Source organism: Musca domestica, unplaced genomic scaffold, assembly GCF_030504385.1.
Source record: "Musca domestica strain aabys unplaced genomic scaffold, Musca_domestica.polishedcontigs.V.1.1 26, whole genome shotgun sequence".
Taxonomy (NCBI): domain Eukaryota; kingdom Metazoa; phylum Arthropoda; class Insecta; order Diptera; family Muscidae; genus Musca; species Musca domestica.
In genome coordinates, this window is record NW_026712283.1 from 6,673,616 (window position 1) to 6,689,238 (window position 15,623).

General features: G+C 34.6%; 1 protein-coding gene across 1 annotated transcript; it reads left to right on the forward strand.

The window, feature by feature from the left end:
• The first annotated feature begins 5,671 nt into the window (after positions 1-5,671).
• LOC131803036 (phosrestin-2-like) lies at positions 5,672-15,382 on the forward strand. Its single transcript, XM_059123940.1, has 4 exons — positions 5,672-6,027; positions 9,180-9,987; positions 14,788-14,917; positions 15,002-15,382. The coding sequence occupies exons 1-4, from the start codon at positions 5,919-5,921 to the stop codon at positions 15,044-15,046; spliced, it is 1,092 nt and encodes a 363-aa protein (XP_058979923.1). The 5' UTR covers positions 5,672-5,918; the 3' UTR covers positions 15,047-15,382.
• The last annotated feature ends 241 nt before the right edge of the window (positions 15,383-15,623 follow it).

Below are 15,623 nucleotides of genomic sequence, written 5' to 3' on the forward strand. Positions count from 1 at the left end.
TTATATTTAGCTGTAAAATGGACCACAACTTTAGTGTGAAATTGTTTTGAATACTTATCAACTCCGCGGGGGCGTGCATATTAGGCAAATGCCCCTGGTCAAAAACTAAGGGTAACATCTGTGAATGACTGTATGACATTATTTCAAAATCGAAACCTTGCAAAATAAATTTCGACATAAGGGGCCTTCCAACATATTGTAGTGTTGGACGGTATCGACCCCGCATGGCTATAGCATTTGTTTACTTGTTCGCAATCAATATTCATGCACTTAGAACCTAATATTGTCACATTTCAGCCATTTCAAGTGAAATATGGAAGTGAAAACAAGTTAAAAAGCAGTAAGTTCGGCCGGGCCGAACTTTGAATACCCTCCACCAGTTGTAACGAGTTAAGAAATTAAAAAAAAAAAAATAAAATCCATTGAAAATTCTGTTAAAATCTTAAAAGTACCGAATATCGGAAGGTGCCGATATATGGGGGATATACGATATTGTGGACCTATATAGACAATATAAAGTACTCACACGGAACTCCTTGTGTGCAATTTCAGACGATTCCATTGAAAAATGTGGGCAAAATCATCAAAATACCGAATATCGGGTATTATATGGGGCTATTCGATATCGTGGACCTATATAGACAATTCTCTGTCAAGAGGAAAAGTATTTATAAAGAACTCCTTGCGTGCAATTTCGGACAATTCGATTGAAAAATTTAGCTAAAATCATCAAAATACCGAATATCGGGAGGTGCCGTTATATGGGGGATATACGATATCGTGGACCTATATAAACAATTCTCCTGTAGGCGATAAAGTACTCATACGGAACTCCTTGTGTGAATTTTCAGATAATTCCGTTGAAAAATGTGGCTAAAATCATCAAAATTCCGAATATTGAGGGATACCGTTGTATGGGGGATATACGATATCGTGGACCTATATAGATATTTCTCTTCCAGGGGATAAAGTACTCACAAGGAACTCCTTGTGTGTAATTTTAGACAATTCAATTAAAATGTGTGGCTAAAATCATCGAAATACCGAATATTGGTGGGTTCCGTTGTATGGGGAATATGCGATATCGTGGACCCATATAAATAATTATCTGCCTTTATAAATAATTCTCGGAAAATTCGTCTTAGAATTTTATGCTGATCAAGAATATATATACTTTGTTGGGTCTGAAATTATTATTTCGATGAGTTACAAACGGAATGACGAACCAAATAACCAATAATACTCATATTTCGTGTTGCACAGTGTAATATGTTCGGCTTCGATTATTAATTTTTTTTATTTATCCTATTGACGTCTATTCGGGCACATAATTTCTCTGACATCAAATAATACCCATAATATTCTATTTTAAGGAAAACAATTCTAAATGTATTCACTCTTAACACCACAACATTTTTAATCTGTTCCCACCCTTTACTAAGCTGCACACATGTTCAACAAGTGTCTTAAGTCATAATAGTTATTATATTTTCTTGTTGTTTGTTTTTCTTACCACTTTTGTAAATATTTTCGTAATAAGCATTTTGAGTGTTACGTTTTCAAACTTTTTATAAACAAACTATATAATTTTTAAAATTTTTATTTTTCTGTAGACAAAAAACCGCGGAGTTTCCTCTCCACCAGAAAAAGAAACGACGTCTTAACACCACACTTTCACAGCGAATGCCATGATTCCGACAAAATTTAATCAAATTGTCAAAACTATGTTGTGCACGTTTTCATGTTGTTGCTGTTGTTGTTTTTTTTTTTTTGTCGTTCAAATTAAATCATCCCTCGACACATTTTGTGTGACCAGTCAGCCACAAATCTCTCATAAGTCAATAAAGACAGTAAGTGACAAAGTTAATTCATATATATAAGTATTGCTAATGCGTCAATCTCCCCATCCCCAATTCGTCTCCGTACACACACACACACACCCACGCATTAAATTGTCATCCTAGACGGATAGACAAGTGTACGCGGGTCATCAAGTTCAGTTGTCAGTAAATCAATAGCTGAGGTTCATGTAAACCATGACGATGTAGCCAGCTTGGGGGCCACATACCAGTGGGAAAACATGACATGCTGCCGAAACCTTAGAAATCTTATTTTCTATTTTTAATTTGTAAACAATTTAGTGCGCTTTTTCTTGTGCTGCGGTAAAAGAAAACCGTTTTATTTTTCGTCCACAACAGGTGAAAATGAAATTGAAAATTACAAAACAAAGGTGGAAGAAGACGACAAGAAAAAAAAAAAAACATGTTTATCCATTTGTTTTAACATGCAAATCTGTACCGATGGTAATTTATTTGGGGTGGTATATTTGGTTTGACAAACCGTTTGTCATACTGCCGAATAATTCCTTCAAATATAAGTGTATTATGTAAGATAAGTTTTCAATATCCTTAAGAAAAAACGTTCAATTATTTTAAGTCCAAACATATTTTTTCTAATTCATGATTTCCGGACCCTATATATTATGGTAAAATCACAATTCCAAAATATAGACTTATGATGCGTGTTATGCTATCAGGACGATGATAGGCGGTTCTTTGGTATACGCTTTACTCGAAAACTCCTAAAATATATACATATTCGAAAGTTCAATTCATTTAAATGTTAGTATATCATTTTTATAGAAAAGTACCAAATTGGCGAAAATATGACATTCAAAAAAAAAAAAAAATATATATTTGTTTTAAATTTTTCAGATAAAAAATGCATTTTATACATTTGAAGCTATTTTTGTAAAAAAAATGTAAATACATAAATCAAGGATCCATTCTTTAAATACCCATATGTGATAATACATAGGAACACCCAGTTTATGAACTGTGAAGCATACTTTTAGGCTGCTGATAAATTCTGAGTGAAATCATTCAATTGCAGAAAAATAAAGTTGTTCAGATTGCATATTTTGTTTAGTTTTCGAAATCATAAACAACAATTGAATTTCTTTTTATTAAATTGGCAAAATTTGCAATTTTACCAAAATAGTAGTTTTTTGCCAGTAGTCGGCACCATTTTCCAATGCTCGGCATGTCTATTTGCCAGTAGTCGGCATATGCTATTTCATTAAAAAAATATTATTTTGTATATTTTTTTTGAAAAATTGAAAAATTACAACTCTTTTAAAATATGATGTATGTGTGCAATTAAGACAATCGTGCTTCACAATATTTTTATTAACGCAAGGACTGGAGTGTAGATGGAATATATCGGTCCACTCCTTCTGGTAGCTCCTCCATAAAGAGTCAAAATTTTGAGCACCAATGAAGTTCATAAAACGCGAAATTAACATCCGATTCCATTCAGACTTTCATTCATCTTAATATTTCCATCAACACAAGATCTGTTATAAATATCAATTCCAATTCTTCTGGTACATCCCCCACAAGGGGTCAAAATTTTAAATTATTAAAACGATCATAAAATCCGAAATAATCAACCGGTTGTCTTCATACTTCATATATCCCATTATTACTACTAACACAAGATCTGCTGTGATGATGGAATGTATCGGTCCACTCCTTCTGGTACCTCACCCAAAAAGGGCCATCCTTTTGAATATTCATGGAGCTCATAAAACATGAAATAAACATCCGATTCCAATCAGACTTGGCACATCTCATTATTTCCTTTAACACAAGATCTGTTATAAAGATGGTAGAGATCGGATCATTTTTTCTGGTACCTCACCCACATAGGGTCCAAGATTTTGAAAAAACAAAATGCTCAAACCTATTTATACCCTACAACACTATGTGTTGGGGGTAATATAAGTTTGATTGGGCCAAAAATTGTGTGACACCTCGAAATATTGGTTTCCCACATAGGAAAGTATATATGGATCTTCCTTTCTCATCATACCAGGACTTGTTTTAGAAGAACTATTAGACTATGTGAAATTTTAAGAGAACTGTATGCTCAATTTCTTTTTATAGTGGTTTTGGTTATTCAAAATTTTAAACCTTTGGGGGGGGGGGGGGGTAGAGTCGGAAGGAATGGGTTGATATCTACCATTTACACAACAAATCTTGTATTGATAGAAATTTTGATATCTACCCAGTTTGAAAGAAATTGGTTACTCGCTCGAGTATTATCGTGCGCTGGCGCATCAGCCAGCCTGACAGACAGACGGTCGGACACCGCTAGATCGACTCCAAATGTCCTGAAACGGATTTGGCCCAAAGAGGTCTATGGGTGCTATACCAATTAGTGGACTTGAATCGAATATCTTTCGCAATGAGAGATCGGACCTTTCTAGAACCCCAAATGTGAAGTTGCAACTAATTTAGTTTGGAAATTTTGTCAGAAATCTTCAAAGGTACTTTTATATAGGACCAGCAGCAATTTTTTTTGCAGGATACATGAAAAGTAAAGTTTCAGCTGATATGGTTTGAAATTCGTATGAAATTGTGAAACCTTCAAAATACCCACAATCGAGAGGTACCGTAATAAGGGAGGTATACCTAAATATGGAACAATATAGCCATCGTCCCAAATGTCAAAGTTCTGGATTAAATAATGTGGACTCTATTGTGATAGTAACATACAGACAGACGGACATCGCTAAATCGCCATACATTTCTATATCCTTCACAATAGTTTGGAAGGTATATTAAGTTTGTCATTTCATTTGTAGCACCTCGAAATATACATTTCAGACCCCATATATTCTCGTTCAAAATATTAACCCACTCCTTCGAAATCTCTCACATGAAGGGTCAACAGTTTGAATGGTCATAACGTAAATCAATAAATCAATGAACATATGCTGAGGGTACGCAGCTGTTGGGTTATGAAGCACTTAAATACCTCAAACCATGTTTAATCCTGCGCAAAAATTCAGCACCAATAGCTCGTGATATAATTTTATACGAAATATTATTAATTGAGGGAGTCAAAATTCTATCGATAACTTAAACATATTTTTTCGAAACCGATGAGATGTGACAGAGTGCGCAGAGATGAGTGACAGAAAATTTCCCATAATTTCCAGTACTAAAATATAATGAAACAACCTGTTCATTGACCTAAAGCATACTTTTAGGCTGATACTACATATAACAAATTTCTCTTCTCTTAGTTGATCGCTCTATAAAGGATGTTATCGCTACAATAGCAATACCTTAATAAATTGAAAAATCTGAATAATTCGCATCCCTTGACTTATGAAAGAACTTTGTAATTACTTTTATTCAGAGTGGAATATTCTAACTACAACTAAAAATTTTTATGTGATTTTTGGTTAAGCAAATCCGAAGCAGAATTTTATTTTTATAGAGAGAGAACGTTCTCAAATCAAAATAAATCAAAAAAATCATATACACAGAAAATTGGATGATTTTTCAAGCCCAGGCAATAGAACTGATGTGTTATATGCTGAGGAAAATTCTAATCTCAATATTTACATGTATATATTGAATAATATTTAAAAAATATATATTTTTCCGTATTCTACCACATTGTGGAAAGTGTTTTCTGCAGGTCTTCACTACCGAACGCATATCACTTTTGGTTTTCATTTCTTCATTCATTCTGGTCCTCTTGTGCATTTTCCATAGTTGTTGCCATTTCCCCATTTGGAAAACTAATTAAATAAATACCCATAGAACGAAAGAAAGAAAAACAGTATAAAGGTTGGTCTAATTCTCAAAACTAATTCAAAGTCATTTTAGAAATCGTGAATATAAGTGCTGTGCAACTAAAATTTTTTGGAGAAACGAGAAAAAAAAGAAGAAAAAAAATTAACAAACATTTTTTTTTTGTTTTGTTGCAAACACCACACAATCCCACCCTCACTCATTTAAACGAACGAACAAAAGTTTTATGTATAATTTTTTTTAATTCAACGTTTTTTTGATTTTCGTAAAATTTAATTAAGTCAAAGAAAAAAAAAAAACTCTATCAAAATGGTTGTAAATTTTAAAGTCTTTAAAAAGGCATCGCCCAACAACATGATCACCCTGTACATGAACAGGCGTGAGTTTGTGGATTCGGTGACCCAGGTGGAGCCAGTTGGTAGGTTGTCCTGAATAGATGTTCGGAAATTAGTGGTTGTTGTTATAAGTGGATATTCATATGTACAAAGTGTTGGAATTGTTTGTTGGCGAAATTGAAATGGTTTCAATGAAACCATAAAAGTGCGAAACGTGCCAGCTAAGATTTTGGTAACCCAATTAAACCAGGGGGAGAAAATTACGAAATAAGCAAATATTTAAAGGTTCTACGAGGACGACAACAAAATGAAGTTATGAACATTTTTATATATTGATATTAAAAAAAAAAAAAAAAAAACTATTTAAAACAAGGTAATCAATCGGATTTGCAGACAGATGTATACCCCCACCCAGCGTTCGATTATTTCAATATATTTCGACTTTTGTTATGATTATGAAGGAATGGGCCAATATTGTCCATTTTAATTTTAAATAAATATTATATAAATATTGCGATGTGCCAAATTTCCTTCATTTCATGAGATCTGTGATAATTTTTAGAAAATGTATTAGATTTCGTAACAGATTTAGTGGACCGAAGAATTCCTTTTTCACACTTCGGTTACAAGAAAATGGAACATTTACATCCAAAATCCGATAAATTCAATATTCGTATAAATTTTTTGGTTGAGAGAAATAAATAGACGGCTGCTGTATATATTGAAAATTGTGACCCTTTGTGGGCGAGGAACCAGAAGAGGTTGGCAGACATACAGGGTTATATAAAAAAAATGCAACAAAGTCAAACACCATTATTGTACTGTCTCTCTGTCTGTCTGTTGAAATCACGATACAGCCCACATTATTTGACGTAGAGCGCCAAAATTTAGCAGAGCAATTTGTATTGTGTCTAGGATGGTTGGTATTGAAAATAAGATATATGGGTCCACGTTCTGGTATAGTCCCCATATAACGATACCTCCCGATATTCGGTATTTTGATGGTTTTTGCCGCATTTTTTCACTGATTTGTCTAAAAATTGGTATTTGTGGGTCATAATGGGTCCTAGTTCGTGTGGCGAAACATTGTATGTATAGGTCCACGTTTTGATATTGTCCCCATATAACGGTACCTCCCAATATTCGGTATTTTGATTATTTTTGACACATTTTTTTCAAGAATTTCTCTGAAAATTGGTAGTTGTAGATCATAATGGGTCTCAGTTCGTGTGGCGAGTCATTGTAATTATAGGTCCACGTTTTGGCTTAGCCCCCATATAACGGTACCTCCGATATTCGGTATTTTGATGATTTTTGCCACATTTTTTCACGGATTTGTCTGAAAATTGGTATTTGTAGGTAATAGTGGGTTCTAGCTCCTTTGGCGAAACATTGCATGTGTAGATCTACGATTTGGTATAGCCCCCATATAACGGTACCTCCCGATATTCGGCATTTTAATAGCTTTTGCCACATTTCTTCTAATGTTTCCTTTACCCTAAGGTGGAGGGTATTAAAAGTTTGGACCGGCCGAACTTAATGTTTTTCATCACTTCGGCAGTTCATCACTTTCGGCCAAGCGAAACAAATCTTTAGCTCTTGTGAGTCTATCTTCTTTCTGTTGCCGTGTAAGTTCTTGCTTTTTTTGGAATTTTATTGGTTTTACCCCGAGCTCATTTTGTTCAATATTTGCCGAATGGAGCATTGCGATATGTTCAGCACACGAGCCATTTTTCGGCGACTGCGACGCGGGTTTCGATCAAGTCGCTTCTTTAGTTTTCGAACCATTTCTGATGATGTTGCTGTTTTCTTTCGTCCACTTCCTTGACGTTGGGCTACGCTACCAGTATCACGGCATCGAGCGATGGTACGAGACCCAAATTGCTGGAGTGCTCTACCGATAGCCATTTGTGGTTTTCCAGCCAAATATAAAGAAATCACACTATCACGCTTGAATTCCATCACAAATAACTTTTTTTCTGGAAAATTCTAACAAAAATATTTTTGTACGCTTATAAACAATATAATGAGCTGTCACTGGAATAATTTTAAAAGCTGTCGGACGAGTGGCTTAGAAATGACAGAAGTCTGAAATTATTTGCAGTTTTTTCATCTCATCCTGTATATCATCTGCACATTAAATTTCGAGTCGGAAAAAATGAAGAAATGGTCCGATCTCTACCATCGATCCAACAGATCTTGTATTGGTTGAAATATTGATATGTACCAAGTCTGAATGAAATCGGACTTTTATTTCGCGTTATATGAGCTTCACAGATATTAAAATGTTAAATTTTTGGAGGGGAGGTACAATAAGGATTGGACCGATATATCCCATCTTCACAACATATCTTGTGTTGGTAGAAATAATGGGATGTGTGAAATATGAAGAGAAACGGATGTTTATTTCGGACTTTATAATCGTTTTGGTTATGAAAAACGTCGACCCTTTGTGGGTGAGATGCCAGAAGGACTGGTCCGATCTCTATTTTCTTTATTGCAGATTTTGTGTTAATAGAAATATTGCGATTTACTAAGTCTGAATGGAATCGGATGTTAATTTCGCGTTATAAGAACTTCAGGGATATTCAAAATTTTGATCCTTTGTGGGGGAGGTACTAGAAGGAGTGAAACGATATATTCCATCTTCACACCAGGCCTTTGAATAATAAAAATGTTGTGATGTGTAATTATACAAAATGTTGACTTTTTGTGGTAGAGGTACTTGATATCGACATTGTTCATTTTCGTAACTGACCTAGCACTGATGTATATATTAAGATTTGCAAAATTGGAGAAAAATCGGATCATCCTTTCTCTTTCTGTGTAGGGGAGGTTCTGGAAGAAGTGCACCGATATTGCCCATCTTCGAACTCGATCAAAGGGCATTGATGTTGTGCTATTACTATATACTAAGTTTGGGTCAAATCGGATACCTCCTCGAGAGTTTTCGTGCGCACCAGCCAGACAGACGGACGGACATCGCTAGATCGACTCCAAATGTCCTGAAACGAATTAGGTCCAAAGAGACCTAGGGTTTAAAACACTAATTTCGATGAGGCACGTTTTGGCGGTATTAAAAGATATATACCCTCTCCATCTATATGACTGAGGGTATAAAAATAAACATTTTTGATCGATTTTATTATCGGCTACTGAAATCTCAATATTTTTATTGTTAATTTTTATTAATTGTTAATTTTTCTAACCATCTAAATTTCTCATACCCTTACAGATGGCATCATTGTCCTGGACGATGAATACGTTCGCCAGAATCGCAAAATCTTCGTTCAGCTGATTTGTAATTTCCGTTATGGCCGTGAAGATGACGAACTGATTGGTCTACGTTTTTCCAAGGAATTAATTTTGGTGTCGCAACAAGTCCACCCCGAACAAAAGGTGGACATACAACTGACCAAAATGCAGGAGCGTCTACTCAAGAAATTGGGTTCGAATGCATTCCCGTTTGTTATGGAAATGCCGCCAAGCTCCCCCGCTTCGGTTGTGCTACAACAAAAGGCCAACGACAACTCCCAGCCATGTGGTGTCCAATATTTCGTTAAGGTCTTTGGCGGTGAAAATGATTGTGATCGTACTCATCGTCGTAGTACCATTAATTTGGGCATTCGTAAAGTGCAATATGCACCCACCAAACAGGGTATCCAACCATGCACTGTGGTACGCAAGGATTTCCTGCTGTCGCCTGGAGAATTGGAATTGGAGGTGACATTGGACAAGCAGCTGTATCATCATGGCGAAAAGATTGCCATAAATATTTGCGTGCGCAACAACTCCAATAAGGTTGTGAAGAAAATCAAGGCCATGGTCCAGCAGGGCATTGATGTTGTACTCTTCCAAAATGGCCAGTTCCGTAATACAATTGCATTTTCGGAAAGTGCCGAGGGGTGTCCTCTAAATCCGGGTTCCAGCTTGCAAAAGGTTATGTATTTGGTACCGAATTTGGCGGCCAACTGCGATCGTGCCGGAGTCGCTGTGGAAGGTGATGTTAAACACAAGAATACCTCATTGGCTTCAACAACATTGTGAGTAGAAATTTTGAAAGAACAACTTATACTTCTATTACTCATACCCTCATATACATCAACAAAGGATTACGATTTCATTCGATGATTTTAAAAGGAGCTTAAAATACCAAAAGGAAATTTTTTGGATTTTTAAAAAGTTTGATTTATTAAAAATTATAAATATGACCCACTGCGACAATTAATGTGGATTAAAAAAATTAGGAGGTCTCAAAATGGGCACCAAATGTGGACTTTTAAAACATTGTTAGGATCCTCAAAATTGTCATCCAACGAGGATTTTTATTATTTTTATACCCTCCACCATGGGTAGGAGGGTATATTAACTTTGTCATTCCGTTTGCAACACCTCTAAATATTCGTCGTAGACACCATAAAGTATATATATTCATAATCAGCATAAAATTCTAAGACGATTTAGCGATGTCCGTCTGTCCGTCTGTCTGTCTGTCTGTCTGTCCGTCTGTCTGTCTGTCTGTTGAAATCACGATAGAGCCCACATTATTTGACGTAGACCTTTGAAATTTGGCACAAGTGTGTGTATTGTCTCTAGGATGGTTGGTATTGAAAATGAGATATATCGGTCCACGTTCTGGTATAGTCCCCATATAACGGTACCTCCCGATATTCGGTATTTTGATGATTTATGCCACATTTTTTCACGGATTTATCTGAAAACTGGTATTTGTAGGTCATGACGGGTCCCTGAGCGTGTGGCAAAACATTGCATATATAGGTCCACGTTTTGGTATAGCCCCCATATAACGGAACCTACCGATATTCGGTATTTTGATGATTTATGCCACATTTTTTCACGGATTTATCTGAAAACTGGTATTTGTAGGTCATGACGGGTCCCTGAGCGTGTGGCAAAACATTGCATGTATAGGTCCACGTTTTGGTATAGCCCCCATATAACGGAACCTACCGATATTCGGTATTTTGATGATTTATGCCACATTTTTTCACGGATTTGTCTGAAAATTGGTATTTGTAGGTCACAACAGGTCCCTGAGCGTGTGGCAAAACATTGCATGTATAGGTCCACGTTCTGGTATAGTCCCCATATAACGGTACCTCCCAATATTCGGTATTTTGATGATTTATGCCACATTTTTTCACTGATTTGTGTAAAAGTTGGTATTTGTGGGTCATAACGGGTCCTAGTTCGTGTGGCGAAACATTGTAATTATAGGTGCACGTGTTGGTGTAGCCCCTATATAACGGTACCTCCCGATATTCGGCATTTTAATGTTTTTTGCCACATTTCTTCTAATGTTCTTTTACCCTAGGGTGGAGGGTATTAAAAGTTTGGCCCGGCCGAACTTAATGTTTTTTTACTTGTTTTTTAATTCAAAACGCGAATTTTAAAGAATTTTTTAGCACACTACCAAACCAATCCAAAGTGAATTTTTTAATAATTTTTTCGGATACCCTGAAAAAGAATAATCAATGGAAGGTATTGATTTTTTGAAGGACATGAAGTGTGGACTAGTAACTCGGAGTTTTAATAGTTTTTAGAACTTCCGCAAAGTATAACCAACGTGGATTTTTTGAGATTTTTAAAAGACCGCGAAAAACGCTGAGTTTATGAAGTGCTAGAAGATTTTCTTAGAATTTTAGTCAAGACGATTTTTTAAGTTTTAGAAAGTTTTATTCAATATTCTTAGGACGTCCCAAAAAGGACTCTAAACTTGGATTTTTCTAAGAGTTATATGGGGTTTCTAAATAAGAGTCTCAAAAATGACTATTTACGCTTTCTTACGATTTTTAGAAGGATTTTTTCCAGTTTTGGGTAGGGCTTAAAATTTTAATTTTCTCAAAACTGTTAGAGGTATTAAACGGAAGGTTAAGAACTACTTTTTTTCAAGAAATTAAGGAGATCTCAAAATGTACTTCAAATGTGAATTTGTTTTAGAGAGCCTACAAAGGACTTTAAGCGTTTTTTTATAATTTTTTTAACGGCCCTTTTAAGGTCCCTAAAAAAACTCCAAATGGGGATTTTTTTAAATTCCTAGGTAGCTCCTAAAAGAACTCTAGTATTGTTTTTAAGCTTTTTAGGATACCCGTAGTGAACTCCAAATTTTTTAAGTTTTTTATAGACGTTTAAAAAAAATTCTAAAAGTAGCTTTTTCAGAGAAGGAACTCAAAAAAGATTGTAAGCGTAGATTTTTCAAGATTTTCACGAGGTCTCTAAGAGGATTCTAAATGTGGATTTTTAAAAAAATCAGAAGGTCTGAAAAAGGACTGTAAACGTGGACTTCAACTTCAACCACTCTAAATGTGTTTTTTTTAATTTTCAAGAGTTTTAAAAAAAGAGGTCCTAAAAAGAATTCTAATTTTTTTGTTTTAAACATTTTCAGGAGGTCCTAAAAAGAATTCTAAGCGTAGTTTTTTTTTAAAGATTTTTAAGTGCCGCTTAATGGAATCTAAACGTAGCTTTTTTTTAAAGATTTTGTAGGAACCCCTTAAAGGGCTCCAAATCTGGATTTTTTAACGATTTTTAGAAATCCCTAAAGGTGGAGTCCTTCAAAGATTATTAGGAGCCGCTTAAAGTACACTAATAGTAGAGTTTTCAAAGGTTATTAGAAGCCCCTTAAAGTGCTCTAAACGTGTATTTTTAAAGATTTGCGAAGGCCGATTAAAGCACTTTAAATGTGCGTTTTTTTTGAAAATTTTCCGAAGGTCTTTGAAAGGATTCCAAATTTTCTTTTTAAATTTTTAGTTAGCCCCTATAAGGACTCTAGAGATGTTTTTCCAAATTTTTTAAAAGACCCCGTAAAGGACTTCATGAATGGATTTTTCAGGAAGTCTCTGAATGGACTCCAAAAGTGTTTTTTTTTTTGAAGTTTTTGATAGGTCTTTAAAAAAGTCAGGAGATAGCTTTTTAGGAGAAAAAAACTCAGAAAATATTGTATGCGGAGATTTTTCAAGATTTACACGACTTCTCCAAAAGGACTCCAAACGTGGATTTTTGAAATATTTTCAATAGGTCCTAAAAAGAACTGTAACCTCAGATTTTTTTTAAAGATTTCAAGGAATGTTCAAAAAGGACTCTAAACGTGGATGTTTAAAGATTTTCAGGAGTTCCCAAATAGGACTCTTAGGGTAGGGTTTTTAAAGATTTCCAGGAATTCTCTCTAAGTTTATAAGCGTAAGTTTTTATAAAGATTTTCAAGAGGTCCTAAATAAGACTCTTTTCGTAGATTTTTTTAAGATTTCCAGGAATTCTCAAAAATGACTCTAAACGTGGATGTGTTAATTATTTTCAAAAATGGTTTGTTAGCGTAGATTTTTTACGGTTTCCAGGAGTTCTCAAAAAGGACATTAAGAGTGGATTTTTAAAGATATTCTGGAGGTCCTAAAAAGGACTCTAAGCGTAGATTTTTTAAAGACTTTATTGAGGTTCTAAAAAGGACTCTACGCATAGATTTTTTCAAAATTTTCTGGAGGTTCTTAAAAGGACTCTAAACGTAAATTATTTAAAGGTTTTCTTGGGGTTCTAAAAAGGACTCAAAGCTTAGGTTTTTTTAAAAAATTTCTGGAGAATTTTAGGAGTCCCCTAAAGATACAGTTAATGCAGATTTAAAAAAAAAGTTTGGAGGCTTCTAAAGAAACGATTAAACTGGATTTTTTAAACAGCAATTATTTTTAGGAGGTTCCGAAAAAGAGAAATAAAATTAATTTTTTAAACAACTTCAAGAGGTTCAAAAAAGAACAATTAAAATTTATTTTTCAAAGCATTTCAAGAGGCCCTAAAATCACAATTCAGAATTTATAATTGAAGTGGATTTGTTAATGAATTTTAGGACAATTAACGTCTGTTTTTGAAAGATTTTTTAAGGGAGTCAATTAAAATTTTTTTATGGAGTTTTTATTAAAGAATCTTTAAGAAGCTCTAAAAGGACAACTAGCGGGAATCTTTTGAAGAATATAAGGAAGTCTGAAAACGTATTCCAAACTTTGATTTGGAGACTTTAAAGAATTTTGGTGGCTTCAAAAAGTACAATTAGTGAGGATTACACTGTACAACACAAAAAATAATTACGTGGAAAATTTTAGCAGATTATGAAAGAAGAGCTTGCGCACCTGACATAGCGTTGATGCATATATTAGGAAAGTTGGAGCAAAAATCGGATTATCCTTTCTCTTTTTCTGCAGTAAAATACTTTTTTTTTTTGAAAATTTTGAACTTTCCTGGGGGAGGTACCAGAAGGAGTCGACCGATATTGCCCATCTCCGAACTTGGTCTAAGTTTGATAATAATATTATCGTGCGCACCAACCAGCATCGCCAGATCGACTCCAAAGACAACTAGGATATAAAACCGTTATTTCGATGAGACACGTTTTGGCCGTATCAAATGTGTATACCCTCTGTAGCCTGAGGCTGAGAGTATGAAATATTGCTTTGAAATTGTATTGAAATCTTTGAATGACACCTAGAATCATTGGAAACGAAAATGGTTCATATTCCTCCACTTTTTGGAATAGTACTTTTAAGGATAACTCCAGTATCAAGGGTTTTTTGCGTTGTGGTCATTTTTCCATTTAATTTAACCAAATTTTGGGCATTTAGAATTCTTATAAAATAATACATATTTAAAAAAATATGATCAATATAGGTCCACCTTTTGGTACAACATTTGTATTATACCTCCGATTTTAGTTATTTTCCAATGGCAAAAAAAAAAAAAAAAATTGTTTATTTCACTGTCACCTTCATTGAAATTTTCGCATACCATTCCCATATTCTTTTTCATTTCTAATGAAATGGAGCACTGCTGTCTGTTTTCTACAGGATTGCCAGTCCAGATGCCCGTGATGCTTTTGGCATAATTGTTTCCTATGCCGTTAAGGTCAAACTATTTTTGGGTGCATTGGGTGGTGAGTTGTGCGCCGAGCTACCATTCATTCTTATGCAACCCAAGGTAAGTTCCGCTATTTCATAATTAGCAATGGGGCCAAAAACATTGTCATTCAATATCTTTTTTTAATTAATTTCACCATGGCAGCCCAGTCGCAAACAATTGGAAGCAGCTGAAACTGAAGAAGCTTAAATGAAAAATGGTTACTATGAAACTTCGAGAAAAAGGCCTACTCTCCAGTACCGAATAAAATGACAACAACAACAAAAAAATGGACACCTGTGTTCCATTACCTACATTACGTATCTGTATGCATGTTCTTCTATTATTTCTATGTGATTCTGTATCAATTGCTTATGATGATGAAGAGAGAAAAACAACAACAACATCAATTACAAAATTATATATTTTCAAAAATCAAATATATATTTACTAATATTTATTGTGATGTCTTTATATAGAGTTATTGTAAACAAAATAATAGTTATAATAATAAAATGAGAATCTGTATGATGTATTGTGTGTAAAGGAAGTGTGAGATTATATGTTAAGTCGTTGTATGGGTTTGGTGGTATTCGGTTTGGAGAGGGGTTAATATTTGTTTATATAAAATATTCAGTGGGCTTCATGTACTGATGGTGGAGACGTAGGATATGCAGCAAATAAAATATACAGGGTGAAATGGAAAAACTGCAGCCAAATTCAGACTGCTGCCATTTCTAAGCCACTTGACCGACAGCTGTTAAAATTATGGCAGTGACAGCTCATT

Coding starts and splice junctions, on each gene's coding strand:
- LOC131803036 (XM_059123940.1), top strand. CDS start 5,919: ATGGTTGTAAATTTTAAAGTCTTTAAAAAGGCATCGCCCAACAACATG. Junction 9,988..14,787: donor TCATTGGCTTCAACAACATT/GTGAGTAGAAAT, acceptor TGTTTTCTACAG/GATTGCCAGTCCAGATGCCC. Junction 14,918..15,001: donor TCATTCTTATGCAACCCAAG/GTAAGTTCCGCT, acceptor TCACCATGGCAG/CCCAGTCGCAAACAATTGGA.